Source organism: Calliopsis andreniformis, chromosome 1, assembly GCF_051401765.1.
Source record: "Calliopsis andreniformis isolate RMS-2024a chromosome 1, iyCalAndr_principal, whole genome shotgun sequence".
Classification (NCBI taxonomy): Eukaryota; Metazoa; Arthropoda; class Insecta; order Hymenoptera; family Andrenidae; genus Calliopsis; species Calliopsis andreniformis.
Genome location: NC_135062.1, coordinates 12,904,289 through 12,925,559, shown reverse-complemented (window position 1 = coordinate 12,925,559; position 21,271 = coordinate 12,904,289). Strand labels below are relative to the sequence as shown.

General features: G+C 30.4%; 5 protein-coding genes across 10 annotated transcripts; 3 read left to right on the top strand and 2 right to left on the bottom strand.

The window, feature by feature from the left end:
* The first annotated feature begins 8 nt into the window (after window positions 1-8).
* LOC143181027 (palmitoyltransferase ZDHHC2) lies at window positions 9-7,225 on the top strand. 5 transcript variants are annotated; one of them, XM_076381221.1, is made up of 10 exons: window positions 9-850; window positions 1,115-1,141; window positions 1,303-1,397; window positions 1,478-1,598; window positions 1,683-1,906; window positions 1,995-2,124; window positions 2,227-2,353; window positions 3,075-3,161; window positions 5,852-5,911; window positions 6,484-7,225. In XM_076381221.1, the coding sequence occupies exons 1-10, from the start codon at window positions 703-705 to the stop codon at window positions 6,548-6,550; spliced, it is 1,086 nt and encodes a 361-aa protein (XP_076237336.1). In that variant the 5' UTR covers window positions 9-702; the 3' UTR covers window positions 6,551-7,225. The 5 variants fall into 5 exon arrangements, 4 of the variants coding, with proteins under 4 accessions (XP_076237336.1, XP_076237330.1, XP_076237344.1 ...); XM_076381215.1 differs by lacking the exon at window positions 5,852-5,911 and adding an exon at window positions 4,269-4,399; XR_013002224.1 differs by lacking the exons at window positions 3,075-3,161; window positions 5,852-5,911 and adding an exon at window positions 4,255-4,399.
* A 392-nt stretch (window positions 7,226-7,617) lies between these two features.
* On the bottom strand, window positions 7,618-9,244 carry Gip (hydroxypyruvate isomerase-like protein Gip). Its single transcript, XM_076374907.1, has 6 exons — window positions 9,128-9,244; window positions 8,648-8,871; window positions 8,462-8,573; window positions 8,209-8,381; window positions 8,023-8,142; window positions 7,618-7,956 (listed from the first exon to the last, which is right to left on the bottom strand). Exons 2-6 carry the CDS (start codon window positions 8,841-8,843, stop codon window positions 7,766-7,768), a joined length of 792 nt encoding a protein of 263 aa, XP_076231022.1. The 5' UTR covers window positions 8,844-8,871; window positions 9,128-9,244; the 3' UTR covers window positions 7,618-7,765.
* A 97-nt stretch (window positions 9,245-9,341) lies between these two features.
* On the bottom strand, window positions 9,342-11,893 carry Cct8 (chaperonin containing TCP1 subunit 8). The gene is made up of 5 exons (XM_076374897.1): window positions 11,741-11,893; window positions 11,113-11,415; window positions 10,379-11,023; window positions 9,866-10,306; window positions 9,342-9,793 (listed from the first exon to the last, which is right to left on the bottom strand). Exons 1-5 carry the CDS (start codon window positions 11,798-11,800, stop codon window positions 9,605-9,607), a joined length of 1,638 nt encoding a protein of 545 aa, XP_076231012.1. The 5' UTR covers window positions 11,801-11,893; the 3' UTR covers window positions 9,342-9,604.
* A 151-nt stretch (window positions 11,894-12,044) lies between these two features.
* Window positions 12,045-13,220, top strand: Ggamma1 (guanine nucleotide-binding protein subunit gamma-1). 2 transcript variants are annotated; one of them, XM_076374926.1, is made up of 2 exons: window positions 12,045-12,209; window positions 12,338-13,220. In XM_076374926.1, the coding sequence occupies exon 2, from the start codon at window positions 12,368-12,370 to the stop codon at window positions 12,578-12,580; it is 213 nt and encodes a 70-aa protein (XP_076231041.1). In that variant the 5' UTR covers window positions 12,045-12,209; window positions 12,338-12,367; the 3' UTR covers window positions 12,581-13,220. The 2 variants fall into 2 exon arrangements, with proteins under 2 accessions (XP_076231041.1, XP_076231034.1); XM_076374919.1 differs by having other exon boundaries at window positions 12,051-12,209; window positions 12,327-13,220.
* A 165-nt stretch (window positions 13,221-13,385) lies between these two features.
* Dnapol-zeta (DNA polymerase zeta catalytic subunit) lies at window positions 13,386-21,178 on the top strand. Its single transcript, XM_076378504.1, has 19 exons — window positions 13,386-13,438; window positions 13,530-13,677; window positions 13,758-13,944; window positions 14,010-14,103; window positions 14,182-14,655; window positions 14,725-14,932; window positions 15,000-16,301; window positions 16,360-16,426; window positions 16,497-17,727; window positions 17,802-17,952; window positions 18,022-18,381; window positions 18,449-18,637; window positions 18,704-19,016; window positions 19,090-19,408; window positions 19,471-19,719; window positions 19,804-19,917; window positions 19,991-20,409; window positions 20,491-20,719; window positions 20,797-21,178. Exons 2-19 carry the CDS (start codon window positions 13,539-13,541, stop codon window positions 20,965-20,967), a joined length of 6,216 nt encoding a protein of 2,071 aa, XP_076234619.1. The 5' UTR covers window positions 13,386-13,438; window positions 13,530-13,538; the 3' UTR covers window positions 20,968-21,178.
* The last annotated feature ends 93 nt before the right edge of the window (window positions 21,179-21,271 follow it).

Sequence of the window (21,271 nt, the reverse complement as noted above, 5' to 3'; positions counted from 1 at the left end):
TGTATATGCAATTTATAGTCGACCAACTTCAAGTTTTTTAAGATAATCCTCCAATAAAATTAGTGGCAGTTCATATTCCCTCCATTTCACAAGACCTTAAATCCAGCCAACCAATATTCATTGTGCTTTTAGTAACACATGATCCTGGAACCTCGCTATTGGCCATTCGAAGAGTGCGTAACTCAATTTTTTCCGCGTATGATGATAGTATATAGTGATAAGGAAAGGAGAAAATGGTTATAGGTGTTAATTTAACACGGCAATAGCAACAAAAGTATTCGATTCGTATTTACTGACCAATTCTATGGAAGGTAGTAATCGATTGATATATGAAATAAGCTTCATCATTCTTCATATAACAGAGAAAAATGTATGTTGACTGACTTAAAATGCGAGGACGCCTACACGAGTTGAATTTGAATAATGCTCGTATGATATGAGAACAAAATCAAAGATAAAACTTCGGTTTCGAAACGAGTGATACGCGTTTCGTGCCATTCACAAGGAAGGTCCAATTTCTTGTGGTACCTATGAAAAAAAAGTAAAGAACAAGGAAACATTCGGCTGTTTATCGTACAATGATTTCTCGTTTCGAGGAAACCTTCAATCACCTTCACACGTTTCGTGCAAGGTGTCTGCAATGATACATCGGTCTAATCATGAGAAAGATAGCGTATACGTGAACAGCAGCATTGTGCACACATGTTTATTTGTAATACAGTAAATAGAATGGGAAAGCAAGAAGGGTCCTGTTGGTGGTTCGTCAAAGCCGTGAAATGGATACCAGTTATTTTCATCCTGACCATCGTCGGCTGGTCATATTACGCTTATGTGGTGCAACTGTGTTTTTGTAAGTGCATTTATTTTGATTGTGAGAAAACTTCTTGTACTAAACATCACAAATTAAAATAACTTCTGATTAATGAGATGAATTAACACATTTGTCACTGATTCAATGAATCTGTTGGAAAATAACACTTGTTAGAAACTGCTTTGTTAAGTACAAGATAAGTCATAGTAAGCTTCCGTGAATAGTGTTCCAAAAAGTGTAGATATTAATTAAGGATTCTTTTAGTTATTTGGGCTAAAAAACATTTATCTTTTTTTGTTTTAGATACAATAGATAATTATGTTCAGAAAGGTACGTACCTCTTTACAAAAATGATGCTTTTAACTCTCTGTAGTCGCTGATTATTTTAAAGTGTATTTAATAGTATTGATGTTTAAACATAAGACTGCACAGAGTTAAATTTAATAAAAGGTATATTAAACTATTTTAATTTTATATTTCTTTGTTACCAGCCTTTTACTTGTTTTTCTACCATGTATTATTTCTACTGTTTTTGTGGTCCTATTGGCAAACTGTATTTACAGACTTAATAGAAATACCAGACAGGGTAAGATTTAGTTGGAATAATAATCAGTAACTTAGTATGAATACAAGTATAATATATTAACAAGATGATATTTTGTATAGTTTAGAATACCAGATGTAGAAGTAGAGAAATTTCATCAGGCTGAAACAGAAGAAGCACAGAGACAAATCTTAGAAAGATTTGCACAAGATCTTCCAGTCACTAATCGAACTATAAAAGGAGGTATATTTCCTTTGTTTATTTTTATGATTAAATGTTTAAATAACATATGTATATATATATGCAACATATGTGTATATTTTTCAGTGATACGTTTTTGTGAGAAATGTCAGTTAATTAAGCCAGATCGGGCACACCATTGTAGTGTGTGTAGTACATGTGTTTTAAAAATGGATCATCATTGTCCATGGGTTAACAACTGTGTAGGCTTTCACAATTACAAATTCTTTATGTTATTTCTGGCATATGCACTTCTTTATTGTATATTTATAACTGCTACATCTTTAGAATACTTCATACGATTTTGGAAAGTGAGTACAATCCTTATATACTTAAACTAATTACTTTACCAATGTAATATTACTTCAACATGTATTTCATTGAACATTTAATGTATAGGGAGAGTTGACTGGAATGGGTAGATATCATCTACTATTCTTATTCTTTGTGGCATTGATGTTTGCAGTTAGCCTAAATTCCCTTTTCTTCTATCATTGCTATCTTGTTTTACATAATAGGTCTACATTAGGTAATTTATAAAAATATTTATATATATATGTATATATATAAACTTATGTATTGTATATTAATTACATTTGATATTTCATGCTACATTTTATCTACTTTGTAGAAGCATTTACGCCGCCTATATTCCGCACAGGAAAGGATAAGAACGGATTTAGTCTTGGAAAATATAATAATTTCCAAGAAGTATTTGGAGATAATCCTAAACTATGGTTCCTTCCTGTTTTTACAAGGTAAGTTAACAAAAGTGATCCAAATATTTCATGTCTTTTAATATAATGTTTCTATCTTAATATTATCAAAAGTTTATGGGAAACCTGTGAACCATTTGCACAATATATACGCACATATATAAAAATATAAAGAATTCAGTCTATTTACCATAGTTATGAGTTCTTTGAATTTAATAAATTATTTACAACATACAGAAGCATGTGTATGTTTCTATATATACATGTATGTATACATAATATATATAGAAATTACTGTAAATTTATAAATATTAGATGTTGTACATTACAGAAAAAATTAGCACCTTATAGATATTAAATATGACCACACATAAACAGTCAGTATTTAGATATTTGGCGAAAATTTTCAACCTGTAGTATCACCTATCATATATTCTTTTTTTCTGATGTATGCACTTTAAATCAAGTAGATATTGTAGTACGATTTCATAAAAAAAAAGTAAGTGATCTTTCTCTATAGAGCATATGAAAGTGAAGAAAATGGTGAAGCTGAAAGATTCTATTTAAATCGAACGCAAATTGTATAAACTGCCTTAAAAATCTGAGTCCTAATATGATTCTAATGTTTAATGCATAATTAAGTTTTTCACGTATTTCTTTTACAGTTAGATTAATAGTATTTGTCATATTCCTTCGTTAATAAATACATCGATAGTAACTGCATTATCGTTAAATCGCGATGGGTGCATTGAATGTGTTCTAGTCTCGGAAACGGTGTCACCTATCCAGTACGCGCCCAGCATCAAGGCCCACCCAATACTTACGACTCCATGGGCAGTACTCGAAACAGGTCAGCATCATAGAAATTTAAAGTGCCATATGTAACAATAATTACATATAGACTTTACTATGGAACTCACGAGTATCAATGATTAAAAGGCAGTTCATATGTAAAATGCAAAATATTAGGTGTCACTTAAATATTTTTTAAATGAAACATTTTCTTCATGCTTTTTTTTCTTTTAAATTCATATACTTAATTTAGATCATTTCCTTTTATTTATCTATTTATTTATTTTGCACAGAGTTCCAGAGTAATGAAGACACATACATATTGCTTCCTGAATGCATGTAATTGTTTATTTTGACTGTACTTTTATTTTTTTTCCCAATGTACAATTGCAACATAAAGGGTAATTGTTATAACGTTTCTGTGATTACTAATAATATTGGTACACCGTCTGTGGTAATATATAACTAATGAATTTATCACTTGAGCACTTAATGTTTGTGTATTTAATACTTTTTGTTAATCGCTGATTGTCAACATGCGTGTTTTGCAATTTATTAAATTGTTCTTGAATAATGCTATAATTCTAATCAACATGAGACTAACTTCTGATACTTTGAGGAACATATTTTGATGAATATTTGCAGATATTGTTTTTGTTTTTGTTCTGTATTTATATAGTTTAAATGTACTTATTACATATTGTGTTAAAACTGATGATATTTACTGTTTATAGTAAGATTAAATTTGTACCCTTGTATTTAATCTACAGATAATCATTAATTGAGATGGACTTTAAAATAGGTATTAGTTTCATTTTTTAAATTAATTAAAAGTGCATGTTCTCTTTGTAGATGCATCATATTGTGCATTGGTCAAATGATATTTATCAGTATAAATTCTTTACAATTTTGAGAGGTATTGTGCATTTGGTTCTTACAGATTGATACTTTGAACTTTTAGATGTGGCGTAACTATATTATAGTATCCTCCATAAAACTGCCAACAAAAAATTTGTACAATAAATTGAAAGTGTGTCAAAGGAAATGTAAAATTTGTAGTCCAGAATAATTTGTGAATTGTATAGACTTTTCAGAGAAAAGTAGTTACGCTACCTCTGAGAATGAATGGGATTACATCAAGTAGAAAGTAGGGTGTGGGTTACAGTTTTGGCGATGGGGTAAACTTTCCTGAACGGCTGTGCAATGAAGATACACATACCTTGTTGGGACATATTACCCAACAGTGGGGTGATGAGACCGAGCTTGACTCTCCACCACCCTATGGGTCACAAGCAGGTATTGTGTAGTCTGAATCCCTATGTTGAGGCAGTGCAATAGTCTACATGCATTGGCCAGATGTTATAGTATTTCTAGTACAAGACTGCTATTTTAGCCATGATTAATCATTATGTTATATTCATCAAGAACATGTCATTCAGCCCTCTAAACAATTCAGTGAATTCATACCAACTTATATTTTCAGTTTTTTTCTTAATTGTACTCAATGTAGACTCTTTATTCTCTGCACTACATCAACTCGATTAAACTTACAGTGATAAAGGAATCACCCTGCAAAAATAATTACTAGAAATTAACAGTATTAAAGTCTTGCATTTCTATAACATAAAGTAATTTTAATCGCGAAGATATAAATCAATAAAGGGTTTACTATGCATTTTTAGTTCATGTAAATACTGTTTTGACGACATAAATTTCTCTTAAAGGAATTGATTCAATGCAGTTGAGTCAGTATTTTAATATCACGAGGTGACTGTGCATTTAAGAAGATGGTGTACATGTGTATATATTTTATAATGATTGGTACAAACATGTAATTTGTACAATAAATAAAATTAATACAGAATTATGTCTAGAAAAATATGTAAAAAGTTATACAAATCATTTATCAGTAAGCATTACAACATTCCATTTTTATGTATTTGCTAATGTAAGTACAGCTACAAAGTATCAGCTACAAAATATATATAAAACACACTATTGTTTATTATTAAATGTAGTTGTAATAAAAGAAAAAGAACAATAAAATGGTAAAGTTAAAACGTTTTAGATATTCTTAGTACATGAAAATTTTGGATGTACAATCAACACTTTGTTTATCCAATGTTTATATTTAACTAAAGTTAATTACAGTGCATGAATATAGAATTATTTTTATGGGCATGTGTGTTCTATTGGGTGGGATTAGTTTGTGAAAATAACTTATATACATTTTGTAATATACTGAAATATCATCATATAACACAATACATATTAATTTTAGTAGTCCCTTTTAAAACTAAATGTTTTAAGTATCTGTTGAATATTTATTATTACAATATTATTTATATCTCTCTAATAATTGTAGTATATATAGTTTGGTATATTTATTGTATTGTATTGTCTCATGTAAGACTTTCATTCTCAGCAACTTCTTAATTGCATGCATAGTTCTGTGTGTATATAATTTTGCTTATCTACTTATACTACTTATACTACAGCTTAATAAAAATGATAATTTATTATTGTTTGTTTTCCAATAAAAGTGTGTATTTGTTCATATTCTGTTTCTGTGAATTTTATTGTGCTTTAAATATATGCTTAATTTGTGTACAGCATTCGTATAATTTTGTCAACAAATTTGTGGAGATTTCCTTAATTCATTGAAATTACAGATTTGTAATATTCAACTTGTGTGAATACATATTATATGTATACAATGCAATATTTAGGTTGAGTTTTTGACTACAGGTCCAATATTGAACAATTGACTTTGGTAGAAGGAGCTACAATTTTGGCTCTTGGCACTGGGTAATGTCACATATAAGTTTTAGTATTTTATTGGAAACTGTTTTTCCCCTAATGTAAGGAGTTTTTAAATTAATGAAATGAAATCCTGAAATAAAATTAAAATGTTTGTTAAGTGAGAGAGTTAAGTAGAGAGTTTATAAAAGACCATTAACTACATTAATATTTTAATTTTGCAGTGTTTTGATCTAAATCATAAAATCATATTCTGAGAGGAGACATTGTTCAAGAATTCATGATTTTTTAAAATTAATACAGTAAAAAAGAAAGTAAGGATGGAACAAATTCAGCAAAATTTGATTTCATTGCATGCTTATATTTTTGTGGCTTTTAGAAACTAACATTATACAGTCTGCTTTACGCTATCAAACTGCAAAAAGTTAGAGTACTGTTACATAAATGCTTATTACCAAAGGAATGAATCACACTTGTAAATGTGGAATCATACTCTTTTGATATTGGATAACTTCAAGATCATGGGAACAGATATGAATGTGACGTAACATATTGACACAATTTAATAAATTTATATCATAATCTTGATATTGATTAGATTTCTCTTAAATATTTTACAGCACTGCTGTGATAGGTCCTACTGCAGATGCCAACCAACCACTGGTGGAAGTAGCTGAAGTTGTTTGACACAGGAATTAATATTTCTTCGTTTTTATTACAAATCTTAATTACCACCTAATACAGTTTGATTTTAAAGTCTTTATATAAATCTTTTGCACTTGTGACATTATATTGCACTTAAGTTACCTTTACAGTAAGTCACAACATGTACTTTATCTCGTCAGTATATTACAACTTCATTTATTAATAAGCTTTTTTATTATTACACTATGTATTATTTATTTATTTTTTAATCTTTTTTTCTAATTTCTTTATATAACGTACAAGTGCAAAGGATAGATATTAAGATCACGTTCATTACCATTCAATCAGTACCTTCTGTAGTCTTCTGTATATTCTATATATTACCAGTCATTAGAATGCAAAATAATTTTGCACAAAACTCTTACCGTTTCATGTATGTACATTGTTAACAGTACAGTTACTATTATGTGTGATAGCATATGTAATTATTATACTGACTTACTGTTAAAAACGTATGCCATTGGAATGTAGATGATGAAGAGCTGACATAATGGTAAAGGTATATTGTTATAATTCAAAGAAATTATTGCCGTGAGTTTAAAAAGGTACATACATTAATTAATTAAGAATATTGAGAGATAATAGAGTTAATATCGTTTATAGAAAATTAATGGTATTTTAACTTAATTGCCACTATAATAAAATGTTGAAAAAGTTCATTTAAAGTGTACAACACGCATATTTAAAAATATTTTTCATGTTCATTAAAATAACAAAGTATTTCATCTTTCAGAATATATAATGTTTTAGAACATCGATTCTCAAGTTTAATTAACGAGTTTTTATTAAATGCTATTAGTGATTACTAAAATGAGCTTAACAAAATTGCAATATTTTATTTCAAAATAAGCTATATTCTAACAGAAACTAAAATAATAATATTTTAATAATAAGATGAATATATAACAGAAATAATTATAAAATTATTGAAATGTAATATAGGAATACGTATAAAATTTATTAACTTTCGCATTTTTAGTATAATTTTTGTGTTCAATATGAGCGAAAAAATAAATCCTTTTCAGTGTAACATTTTTTAATATCACTGAACAAAATATAGAACAAGTTTATTTATCTTTTCTTTTTAAATACATGTAATATTTATAATCAAAATTATATGAAAGAAATGTATATAATTTCTATGAAGATTATTCTTTTTGCGTGTAAGTGAGAAATAAAATGTTCGAAAAATTGTTTCTATAATTTGTAACCGTAGTTCTGTATCCAATTTAATCCTTTTACCGAAGGTAATAATTTTGGTTTATATTCCAAGCCAATATATCCGTTGTATCCTTTTTTTTCTAAGGTGGAAAGAACGTATTTGTAATCTATTTCTCCGGGAGTATCAGGTTCATGCCTATCCGGAACTTGAGCAATTTGTACATGACCTACAAATTAAAAGAGTGATAAAAACATTCAAGTTTATACATGTATATTTAAAATCTAGTCTATACCTGTGTAAGGTAATAATTCCTCAATATTTTTTGTAATGTTACCGCAAACGTGTTGCAGATGGAACATATCAAGTAGCAATTTCAAATTTGGACTATTTATCTTCTTTACTACAGCCAAACCTACATTAAACAATTTATATTAATAATCATAAATGAGACTGCTTTTTTATTACCATAAGTATCTACCTTTCTGGAAACAATTCATATAATAATTTGGCACGGTGATACTATTGATAGGTTCAATGAGACCAATGATCCCTTCTTTTTCAAATTTTTCAACTGCATATGAAAGGTTTTTCTCATAAGTTTCATCATTAAGTGACGTTGGTTGATTTACTTTACCAGACATTACATGAATTCTAATGAAAATATTGCATTAAAAATATGTTGATAAGAATCAAAGAAATGTTCATATTGAATAGTGATGCATAAAATTTACCTGTTACAATTTAAAGCTTTTGCATATTCTATTGTTAAATCAATACTCTTTTTAAAATTATCTTCCTCTCCAGGTATTGCTGCAAATCCTAATTCTCCTTTTGATACATCACCTATTATAATATAATACTCGTGAAAAGTAATTCTTCAAATGATCTTAAAATGCTCTTCATTAATTATTAAATACCTGTGTACACATTGATCAAAATTTGGTCAACCCCTGCATTCTTTTTAGCTTCTGATACTTCCTTAACTGAGAATCCAAAAGGAAATCCACTTTCTACTGCTTTGAAACCAGCTTCTTTTGCTAACTTGTACCTTTCAATAATGGTCGGAGCCTCCAAAAACATGAAGGATAAGTTGCTTGCAAACTTTAAACTCATATTTGCTTTTCTTCTTCCAGTGATTTAACTATAAATGTTAATGGTTCATAACACTGCAACCTTATATAAGCCTACTTATCATCACTTACTAAAATCAACATCATTGAAGTATAGATAGATAAGAATTACATTTTATGTTATCACATACATACATGTAATGTAATTTAATTGTCTATAAGTACGTATTATTTCTGAGCACTGATTCTTTTTTCAATTTACTATTTAATTTAATGTATAATAAGAATATTTGGCAATTATGTTAAAGTTAATAGAGGAATACTAACCTCGATTTTAAAACATCAATAAGTTCAGGGGTTTTTGAAGAAGATTAACAAACTCTAAAAAAATATTATGTCTAATAATACGTAAAATAATCATCAGAAACTCATTTTTAATTCCCAATCATATACTTTTATTTTCTCACGAAGTTATTCAAGATTAATCTTGTAATTTACAAAACATCTTGCACAATAGCAGGAAAAGTAAAAAAATTGTAGATACATGGTAATTTGAATTTTATTAAATATATTAAAGGTAAGCGCATTTATGTTTCAGTAACAGTATAAAATAATTAATATCTCATTCATGGACATTATTCTCATTAAAAAAATGTAAAGCAGTGTAACATTGTTCTCGTAATACGGAAATGACTGTTTCAGAATGTATTTTCTACGCGAACCCGTAGTTGTACTAGAAGCCGATGTAACATAACATATATTAGACGTAGAAATGAATGATTATCAAAATGTTTTTTAACATTATCACTCATCGTCGTCTTGAACACCGCCCTTTGGCATTTTTGGTCCTCCAGCGCGTTTTGCCATGATAATTTGATCAACCTTAAGAATAGTACAAGCGACACCTACAGCATATTTTAAGGCCCACTGTTTTGTCAGGAATAAATCCAAGATTTCAGCTTCAACTGCGTCGATGAGGACCGAACCCTTATTCTGTAAATAAGTAGTGTTATAATATATATTATTTCTTACTAACAACAGAAAACAACAAAGGACGATACATACATCAATATCGAATCCATAATTCTTCTTTCCTTCTTTATGTGCAGCATAAAGTTTGGATATAAGCTCTGAAGCATAACTTCCACTATTCTCTGCCAGGGTTTTTGGGAACACTTCTAAAGCAGTTGCAAATCTACGCGCTGCATATTGTTCTAAACCAGGTAAAGTGTCTGCATATGCAGCAAGTTGTGAAGCTAATTCAATTTCAGTGGCGCCTGCTCCAGGAAGAAATCTTCCATCCCTCGTTATTCCTTTAAACGTATTGACACCGTCGTCGATAGCCCGCTCAATATCATCCATATAATTTTCAGTAGATCCTCGGATGATTACGGTACTAACACGACTGTCTTTGCTATTGATCGAAAATTTGACTACTATGGTATCTCCTACTTCATCTATGCACACAGTGTCAGCATATCCTAATTCTTCTTTTGTTGGTGCAATCTTAAAATAAAAACGATTCATTAATGACCTATTGCGCATGTAAAAACAAGGAAATGAAGTTCAATTGCTTACCAGTTTTGGAAGTGCAGTAGCACCAACAGTTTTGCACAGTCTTCTGATGTCAAACTTGCTGGGTATACGAACAGCCATTAAATTATATTTGTTCATGTAATGTAAAGCCATATCGCCGAACTTCCCTCCTGAAACTATCACAGATGCTCCAGTATCAGCAATTGATTTTATTTGATTTTCTAATAGGGATTCTTCCCCACGAGAGAATTTCATTAGTTCATCTGCTGACTTTATTAATACTGTTCCTTTTGTTTCAGTTTGTGTAATGTCTACAGCACAGGTATAGACAGCAATTTTAGCATTCTCCTTCTTTGTGACATCCCCTTCAACTTGTCTTTTAAATACCATTCCTTGGACAACTTCAGAGCTTGACAAACCACTTCCAAGAATTTTACAGACTCTTACATTATCTACATTAAAAGTTGTTTTCTCAGGTAAAATGGATACACATGCTTGTGTAACAAGATTAGTAAGAAGTTCTTCATTTCCATATTGTTTGCTCATAATAGCTGTTTTAATTCCAACTTTTACTTGTTTTTCATCACGATAATCCTTGACTTCATAACAAACTAGTGTTGGTAAAATCTCCATTGCTTTCTCTAGAGAAGCTTCATATCCTTCAACTATTTCAGATGTAGTGATTCCCTATTAAAAATATTTATATATTCTTTATATCCTATTGTTTTGTATCTCTAAGTAACATCACTGTTGATAACAATGCTTAAACATTTTACCAAACGGAGTAATTCCTCTGCAGCTTCAAGGAGGGCTCCAGCAAAGATTATAACAAAATTTGTTCCATCACCTACTTCCGCTTCTTGCATTTTTGATGCTAGAACTATTAATTTAGCAGCTGGATGTTCAACTTCTAATTCATTAATAATTGTAGCTGCATCATTAGTAACAAATAACTTTTCAATGTGATTAATCACCATTTTATTCATGCCATTAGGACCATAAGCAGTTCTCACAGTTTGTGCAAACTGCTTGCATGCTGCTATATTCCTATATACTGCTTCTTCCAAGCCAGAGAAATACTAGAAACAAAAAATATTTACATTGCATTCTACTGAAGGAAAAGCATATATTTAGCTACTTGATTTTATTTGAAGGGTACATGTAATTAAATTGACAATCCATAAGTTGAAAGGTATTGTGCAAAGAATATAAAAAACAAAACAATTAAAGTATATCACATTGAAAAACGTTCCATAAAAAAAGTTTGTACGTAGGATGATTATATTATGCCTATAAAAGGTAATCGTATCCCTCACGTCGGGGAAACATCAGTCATTCATGTTTCAGTTTAACAGCATATAAATTGAGCTCTGAAAAGTCTCGCTGATCGTATCATGAACTTACACGAGCTCCTTCTTTCAGCATCTGGGCCATGCCCGGTGCTTTTGGTACGTGTAATGCCATGTTTTTTCTCAAAATTGAAAATTTCTTCCCTCACGTGTGACTCGTTCTCGATATGCCGCTTCAATTTTCCGTAAAAAATAATACAGAATCGAGATCTTTCTACAGAACCAGCTATAGAAGCGACACCTCCAGCCTATAATAAGAAAAATTTCACTAGACCAAAAATCCTTTAACATTCTAGTAATATAATTTGTGATTGGTTTCATAAATTCCTTTGAAGCCTACGATTGGTCAAATTATCAATTAATAGAATTGATACTGTCGCCACAGGAAAACAATATTTTGTGTGAAAGCGCCTTGAGGGATAGGCCTATTAATAAAGTTTGGAAGGCTGCAAGAAGTAAGAGGCAACGTTAACTTGCTGAGTTTTGACAAATATAGCAAGGAAGTGGAGGTTATTGTAAAATTGGTAAGTTGGATACTTGTATTGGAAACTTCTAGAAGTATAATGCTCGAGGAGAACTCAAAGTATTTTTCATTTTATGAGCCAAATTACGAATATCCTGACATTACAGTATCCTTACAGATATTTTTCAGATTACAAATATCCTGTTGACCGTGACTGTTATGGATATGGTGATCACGACTTTACAACAACAACGTCAAATTACGGAGCAATTGCGCCGTGAAGCCGCTCTGAAGCGGATCACGGTCAGTAAAGCCGTAGAGGATATCATGAAATATATTACAGAGCATGAACAGGAAGATTGTCTATTGGTTGGTTTCTCATCACAGAAGTCTAATCCCTTTCGTGAAAAAAGTTCGTGTGCCATTCTTTAAGTTCGCATGTTTAAAATGACAGGAGAATTTTTTGAATCTTATCGACTACTCATATTTTGTAACTTCATTTGACGTTACTTTTACAAGAAAAAATATTGTCAATTATCTTATAATTTATTCATGTGAAATGATTGAGTTTCTGTAATGCATGATATGCTTAATTTATTATACTATTAAAACTAGATATTAATTTCAATGAATTTTTTTAATAAAATTCATTCAGTGAGCAATGACATTGCCTTTACGCACAAAGAATTATTTTGTCAAAAGAAAGTCTTGTACAGATCTGTTAAGTATATAGTATTACAATTTTATCAGCCTAAAAAGATACAATGAAACATATATTTTCAAAAGGTTTGTAACATACATTGTTAACTGCATATATTTATGTATACATTCATAAAAATGATAAACTATTTTGTACAATGTTAATTTTATATAATGTTTATGCGGAAGTGGCAAGATATAAATATCCACTGTTAACATAGTGACTTGAAAATTGAAATACAACGACCAAATTATATTCCTGTATGTAAATGCATTTAATTCAGAAATGAATATATGTTTATACTGTCAGAGTTATAACAAAAATGTAACATGACAAAAGTTTTGAATTGTAATAAAATAAAGAAAGCGTAAATTTCGAAGTTTTGTTACGTTACTGATTACATTTAGTTTTTAAGTGTCGTCGGTAGGTGGCTACGTGTTTACGTAAAGTAAACTGTAGCAAATTTCAAAATATTTCGTTTCTTTGCGTATACTTACATTGTATGAATGGTAGGCCTTATAGCATGTGATGTAAGTATTTTGACATGAGATTACATAAAATTAATTAAAGAAAATTAAGTTAGAGCAAAGGTAAGGTGACAAATTCTTTCTATTTAAAGTGTAAAGTACCTTTCTGTAAAACAAATGAATAATCGAATTAAAATCAATGATTTCTTTTTAGCTTGCAAGCATGTTTTCTGTCAGCTTGGTGACATTAGACAGTTATCAAGCAAATCCATTACCTCAATTGGATGTAACATATTCAGATTTTCGTGGTACAGAAATTAAACATGTCCCAGTTATCAGAATATTTGGATCTACTGCTTCAGGTAAATTGAATTGCAATGTACACAAAATATTTTATGAAATAATTGTGACAATTTTAATGTATCCTTCGTGTTATGTTTAGGAACAAAAACATGTTTGCATATACATGGTGTATTCCCTTATATGTATGTACCATGTTCTCTAGAAAAGAATGTTGATAGTTTTATTTACAAGCTAGCTGCAGCAATTGACTCTGCAATCAATGTATCTTTGGGATCAGCAATGTCTAATAATCAACATGTTTTTAGAATTCAACAAGTATCTGGAATGTAAGAAGAAGATTTAGACATTATTTGCATTAATATTGTGATATTATAGAAAATATTTGTTTCAGTCCTCTTTATGGGTACCATGAGAAGGAACATTTATTTTTCAAAATATATTTTTACAATCCAGCAATGATTAAACGAGCGGCAGATTTATTGCAAGTGAGTGGCCTTTATATTTCTAAATATCTTCAATTTTTTAATAAGAAATGATAGAATAACATAAATATTCTGTTTTAGAGTGGAGCAATATTGAGTCAAAGTTTGCAACCTTATGAAGCCCATATCCCATTTATTTTACAATTTATGATAGACTACAATCTGTATGGCATGAGTTTGATAAATTTAAGAGATGTTATTTACAGACAACATGCAGAAGTAAAAGAAAATTCTCAAAATGAAAGCTTGGCAAGTTTTCCTCATTCACAAAAATATCTCCCTACTTCTGTTGCTAGACAAAGTACATGCAAATTAGAAGTGGATGCAAGAGCATCTGAAATACTTAATATAGAGGAAACTCAGAATGGTTTAGATTTGAATCCTGGTATTGCAGCAATTTGGAATGATGAGAAATGTAGACGAGAGGCTAAGGGTTTAAAGCAGTCTGATTCACAGCTACTATTTACAAATACTAATGATAGAATTTGTAGTCCAACAGATAACGATATTTACCAAGAAGAAAGATTATTGAAAAGATTGCAAGCTATTTCACAGGTATAGATATTATACTTCTTAATATTCCCAGACAAATGTTAATCTATTTGAAATCACTTGTGAGTCTAGATTAGTGAAACACTAACTTCTGTGACATCAAGCACCCTCAGTTATCCCTTGGAAGTAAAAGAAGAACATGATTTGGATGTTTCAAATAATATTAAATCGAATGAAGAAAATGATAGGGAAACTTTTTTAAACAGCAAATTATTAGAACTTGAGAAATCTGAAATGAAAGATAATCAACTTCAACGAACAAACACAGAAACCAGTATTTGTGAGTAGAATTTGTACTTAAAAACTATTGGGTACTTGATCAAAATTAATGCATATATTGTTTGTAGTGGATACAGAAGACATGCATCTAGTGGAAATGCTAGCTGATTTAGCTGAAGCAAATGAGGAAGAAAATATTGTAGATAATGACAGCATGTTAGGCTCTCAGTATTCTATCTACAGTAATCAGATTAAAGAAGATAATGAGGAAGAAGAAGTTGAAGATTTAAATATTACAAGTTTAGATTTAGATAGCCTTAGTTCATGGAATTCTGCAGTTCCTAGTCAATCCAGTACGACCGAAATTGAAAATAAAAACGTGGAAAATCCTGTAGAAACAGTTGATACTGTTGAACATAATGCTGAAACTACTTCTTTATTAAATTTTCCACAATATGATGGACAGGATGATTCATGTTTAAATGGAATGGAAGTATCTAGAAAATCTACTAATATTACAATGGTTAAAAAGAGAAAAGTATGTAAAGGATTAGAACCAAAGTCAATTATGCATTTATTGCATATTTTTCAATCTAATTTGCATAAAATGTCAAACGTAAGAAAGAAATTATATCAAAGTCTATGTGAACATTATTTTTTGAAGTTCATTTCAAAGAATTTTATAGTAGATATCAAATTTCATAGAAACCAAACACGTGAATTTAAGAGTAAACGAAGAAGAGTAGTAAGAGTTACAAAACAAAATGTATTGTATCCTGGGAATACACTAAACATTCATAAGTTAGATCATAAAAATTTAGATGTTTACGATATAGATGAAATAGAGCTTACTTTATCAGCAGCTGATTATAGAAGTTTAGAACGTAAATCATGTTTTAATGAAACACGTTCGATAGTCAACACTCCTTTAACAGACTTAAACGTACCTGCTCTTGATGGTAATACAGTTGACAGCGCCAGCGATTCAGAGTTAGATCAAGATGTTACCATTAATAGAGAAGAAAAACGTATTTGTATTTATAAGTCATGCACGAAGCCTAAAAATGAAGAAAATGTTGTTAATGCTTCATTTACAAAACGAAAGCGAAAGTGCGAAGATACAGATTTGGAATCTCCTTACAAACGGCGTAACATCGATTCAGATACTGCACAAAATGAATCATGCACTCCAACTAAAGCAAGAAATCAACAAAGTCCAAGATCATTGGGAAAATATTCTCCTTTAAATGTGATAATACTATCTCCTAAATCAGATAGAAATACTGAAAGAAATTCTTTAAGAGATGAACCTTGCAGTTCGAAATTAGACTGCTCATCTATGTGTACTACACCAAGACGAAGCAAGCATCAATTGAGAGTGAACTTGCTTCGTGAAAAAGTTCTTGGTTCTCCTTCTCAGACAAAACAAGGTAAGGTTTATTACAGATTATATTAAATTCCATGTAATTCATGTATTATATTTTCCAGGATGTTTTACATATAATAAAGATGAAAATATTGAAGAAACAATTTCACATAATATATTCAACAACATGTAAGTGTAATGCATCACATATTTCTATCCAATGAGAATTTAAGTATAATTTTGTTACCTATACTTTCAGCGTATGCAATGTAGATGTAGCTAAAGAGTCTTCTGATTTGAAGAAGAAAGAAAGCAATGCAGTAAACTCACAACAAAAAAATAAAGAGGTTCGTAAAAGATTAAACTTCTTAAATATTAATGAGAAAGAAACTGACTCTATAAAAAATAATACTGATAAACGTTATCCTGAACATTTGTCTTTAACAGAGGAAATAATTGATCTACATAGAGATAATCCCATTGTTTCTGTAATAAATTTTACCGATTATGAAAGTTATATAAAGCCAGATACGAAAAAACCAGATTTGTGCATAGATAGTTCCTCAAATGAGACATTGCAAAAATATGAAGAAGAAAATGAAACTCTTATAGAAGATGAAGAAGATGCATGTAACATGACATTTACACAATATCTTAATAAAAAAATAGAATCAGAGCTAAACATTCCGACTTCGTTATCATTGGAAACCACAAGTGATACTGCAAAAGATAAATTAATTACTATTACTACTAAATTTAATCCGCCCAGTAAGGAAAGAATCATAAGTAGTATGAAAATATATGGCATTTCAGAATGCAAATCAATTGTACCATTCTATAGTAATAAGATCGATCTTATAAAACAGAAAGAAAATTCACATAAAAATAGCAATATTAATGACCCAGTTTCATTTAAATCAAGCTTAGATAGAATTACCAGTATTAAACTTTGGCGCAGAGTTAAGATCAATGAATTCTATCCTTCTGGAGCAAGCATAAAATCTTGTAATATAAAGAGAGTCCTTGCAGGATATAATTCAATTGTAATTCAATCTCTTATTCAACCACCAACATTAAGAAGTGTTAAAACTTGGTTAAAAGCTAAAAAATATTTATCAAAAATGAATAATAAAGAGAAAAAAGATAATTTAGGTGGTGCAAAAAATGAAAAAGAGGATAAGGAAACAAATTCAGGAAACTTAGATCGTGAAAAAGAAGTAATAGACCATGTTGATAAAGAAAAACATAAAGTTAATGAATCAAATACAGACAATGATAAATGTACAAAACAGGAATCACAGTGTTTGAGTGGATCTAATGACAGTATTAACCCTTCTTTACGAAAGATGCTAGAAAATCCACTGTTGTATAAAAATAATGACACACCACCACACTTAGGAATTTCGTATGGACAGATCGAGTATAGTGTGAAAGAACACAGTGGTAATGTAGTTGACGAGAATCTTCAAAATTTCAGAGGTCTAACTGCGGTAAATATCTACAGTAAATTAAGTAAATATTATATTTTACTTATTGCTAAAAGCTCATGTTTAAATTATTACAGCAACAGTATTTAACAATATTATCATTAGAAGTACATGTTGTTACACGTGGGAAGCTTCTTCCAGATCCAGAACATGATGCAGTTAAAGCAATATTTTATGCTATTTACAATGATGTTCCATCACCCTCACATGCTGAACAAATTGAACATGGTATACATAATATTATAATAATCTATACGTTCTATAAAATTTGTAGATAAACATAAAAATATTTTTTAGGTGCCATTGTCTTTGATCCTTCTACATACAATCTGAAAACAAAAAACATTTATTCGAGTAGTACAACATGTCCCATATCATTTGTGTCTAGAGAAGAAGATTTATTGAACAGTCTCATAGTATTAATTAGGCATTGTGATCCAGATATTTTAGTTGGTTGGGAGATAGAATCTCTTTCATGGGGTTACATCTTGCAAAGAGCTTCTCATATTGGCTTGAATAATTTCACATGGCAAATTTCAAGAATTTCAAATGTTCCAATCTCCAAATACCAGACAATGGATAAAGACAATTTCAGTGATCTGAAAGTACCAGGTCGAATTATTCTTGATGTTTGGAGAATAATGCGACACGAAACAGGTAAAATACATGTTTCATAAATACATTTAAAGTATAAATTCTGGAATTATATGTAAATCTTTTACAGCACTGCTGAATTACACATTCGAAAATGTTATGTATAATGTGATGCACGAAAGAATTTCTTCTCCTACCTTCCAAGTTTTAACTGATTGGTGGAAGCATAAACACATGTCGATAAAATGGAGAGTTATGACACATTATGTTACAAGAGTAATAGGAACATTGAGAATATTGATACAGCTTGACATTATTGGTTTGTATTATTCATTAAATGATAGTCATATAATCTGGACACTTTCATATTTTATGAATACTGTAGGACGAACGTGTGAACATGCAAGACTTTTTGGAATACAATTCTACGAAGTTTTTTCCCGAGGCTCGCAATTTCGAGTTGAATCTATGATGTTGAGGCTTGCGAAACCTTGCAATTATATACCTGTTTCACCCTCTGTACAACAGAGAGCCAGAATGCGAGCACCTGAAGCGCTGCCTCTTATTATGGAACCAGAATCTATATTATACACTGATCCATTGATTGTACTTGATTTCCAGAGCTTGTACCCGAGCATTATTATTGCTTATAACTATTGTTTCTCTACTTGCCTGGGTCGTATAGAACATATTGGCCAGTAAGTGTAAATTTTTCATTCTTTTCTTTAAAAAAAAATACCACCTTTTAATTATTTTGTTTTCTTTTTTTAGCCATGAACCATTTGAATTTGGTGCAACAACGTTAAAAGTGAAAAAATCAACTGTACAAAAATTACAAGGGAAAATAAACTTTGCACCTTGTGGTGTAGCTTACGTAAAACCTGAAGTACGACTAGGAATATTGCCACGTATGCTTACAGAAATATTAAATACCCGATTAATGGTGAAAGAATCTATGAAACTTCATGGAAATGACAATAGAGTATTGCAACGAGTTCTCCATTCGCAGCAACTAGGTCTGAAATTAATTGCCAACGTTACATACGGTTATACAGCTGCTAATTTCAGTGGAAGAATGCCCTGTATTGAGGTATGCTTGATACATATTGTGTAATATTTTTTCAATGTACAAAATTATAATTACTATTTCAGGTTGGTGACAGTGTTGTTAGCAAAGGAAGGGAAACCTTAGAACGAGCAATTAGGATAGTTAAATCAACCCCAAAATGGGGTGCACAGGTTGTGTATGGTGATACAGATTCATTGTTCATTCTCTTGCCTGGAAAATCAAGGAAAGACGCGTTTACAATTGGAGCTGAAATCGCTGATACTGTTACAGCAGCTAATCCTTCTCCCGTAAAACTTAAATTCGAAAAAGTTTTACAGCCATCGATATTACAAGTAATGTTTTACTTCGTTTTACTAGCACTTAATGAATCAATTAAAATATCTAACTCTACTCTAATATACTTTTTTTATATTCAGACTAAGAAAAGATATTGTGGTTACATGTATGAATATCCCGAGCAAGAAGAACCAGAATATTTAGCCAAGGGTATTGAAACTGTCCGTAGGGATGGTTGTCCAGCTGTGGCTAAAGTTAGTAAATAATTTAGAGTTCATTGACATAAACAATTATCATACAAATAATAAAATTGAGCATATATTTTAGATACTCGAAAAATCATTGAAAATTCTATTTGATACCAAAGATCTCTCCTTGATAAAGCTGTATGTTACTAGACAATTCGATAAAATTCTACGTAGAAAGATATCGATTCAAGATTTAACTTTCGCGAAAGAATTTAGAGGTTTACGTGGTTACAAAACCAGTGCTTGTGTACCCGCATTAGAACTAACAAGAAGATTAATACGAAAGGATCCTCGAGCAGTGCCTCGCACTGGCGAACGAGTACGATATGTTGTAGTAGCTGGGGCACCAAATCAAGCTCTCATTCATTGTATAAGAACTCCAATGGAAGTAATCCTAGATGAAGGACTAACTCCAAATTCAATATATTATATAACAAAAGTTATTATACCGCCTCTTAACCGATGCTTAAACTTAATTGGTGTTGATACTAACATATGGTATGATACATATTCAATTTTATATATTTTCTACTTTTACATTTTTCTCAAATTCCACTTTTAAACATTATCTTTACATAGGTACAGGGAAATGTCTCATCGTCAAACGCCTGATAAAGCTGTCAGTTTATTCACAGATAATCAGAAAGTAACGATACGCCAGTTTTTTAGCACTGTTGCATGCGCCACTTGTGGAAATCCAACGCAAAAAGATATATGTACAAACTGTATGGCAAATCCAAGCCATACAATCACCATGTTACATGAAAAGTTGAGGTGGCTCGAGCGGACTCACTCTGAGCTCTTTATGGTACATGTGATAGCTTTATATTTTATTATTTAGAGTAATGAATATAAGTTCTATTACTAATCATATAATTGTTTAAGATATGTCAATCATGCACTGGATACTTGGATGATGTAAAATGCGAATCTCTAGACTGTCCAGTTTTGTATCGGTTAGCACAAGCTCGAAGAGATCTCATTCAAATACCGTATTTAAATAGTATTATCCGCAATGAGGATAATTTTTCTACAGATGGAAGAAGTGTAGGATAATAATTTTTATTTTATATTGTTAAATATTTTCTAATAAAGAATACCCAGGCACTACTTTTAAAGTAATGCTGCTTGAAGGCCTTCATAGCTTAGACGTTTATTCAAACCAAATGAATATTCCTTTGAAAAAATATATTTAATGTAATATTTTGAGGAAATAAATATAAACGTGTTCTTACTGTGTTTTAAAAATAAATAAAATAGGCGCCATTATCGATGCTTGAATTTGGCCCTCTAGTGGCGAGTTCACAAAAATAATGAGCGTCATCATTCGCTCTAGTTCATTTATGCTATCTATGTTTAT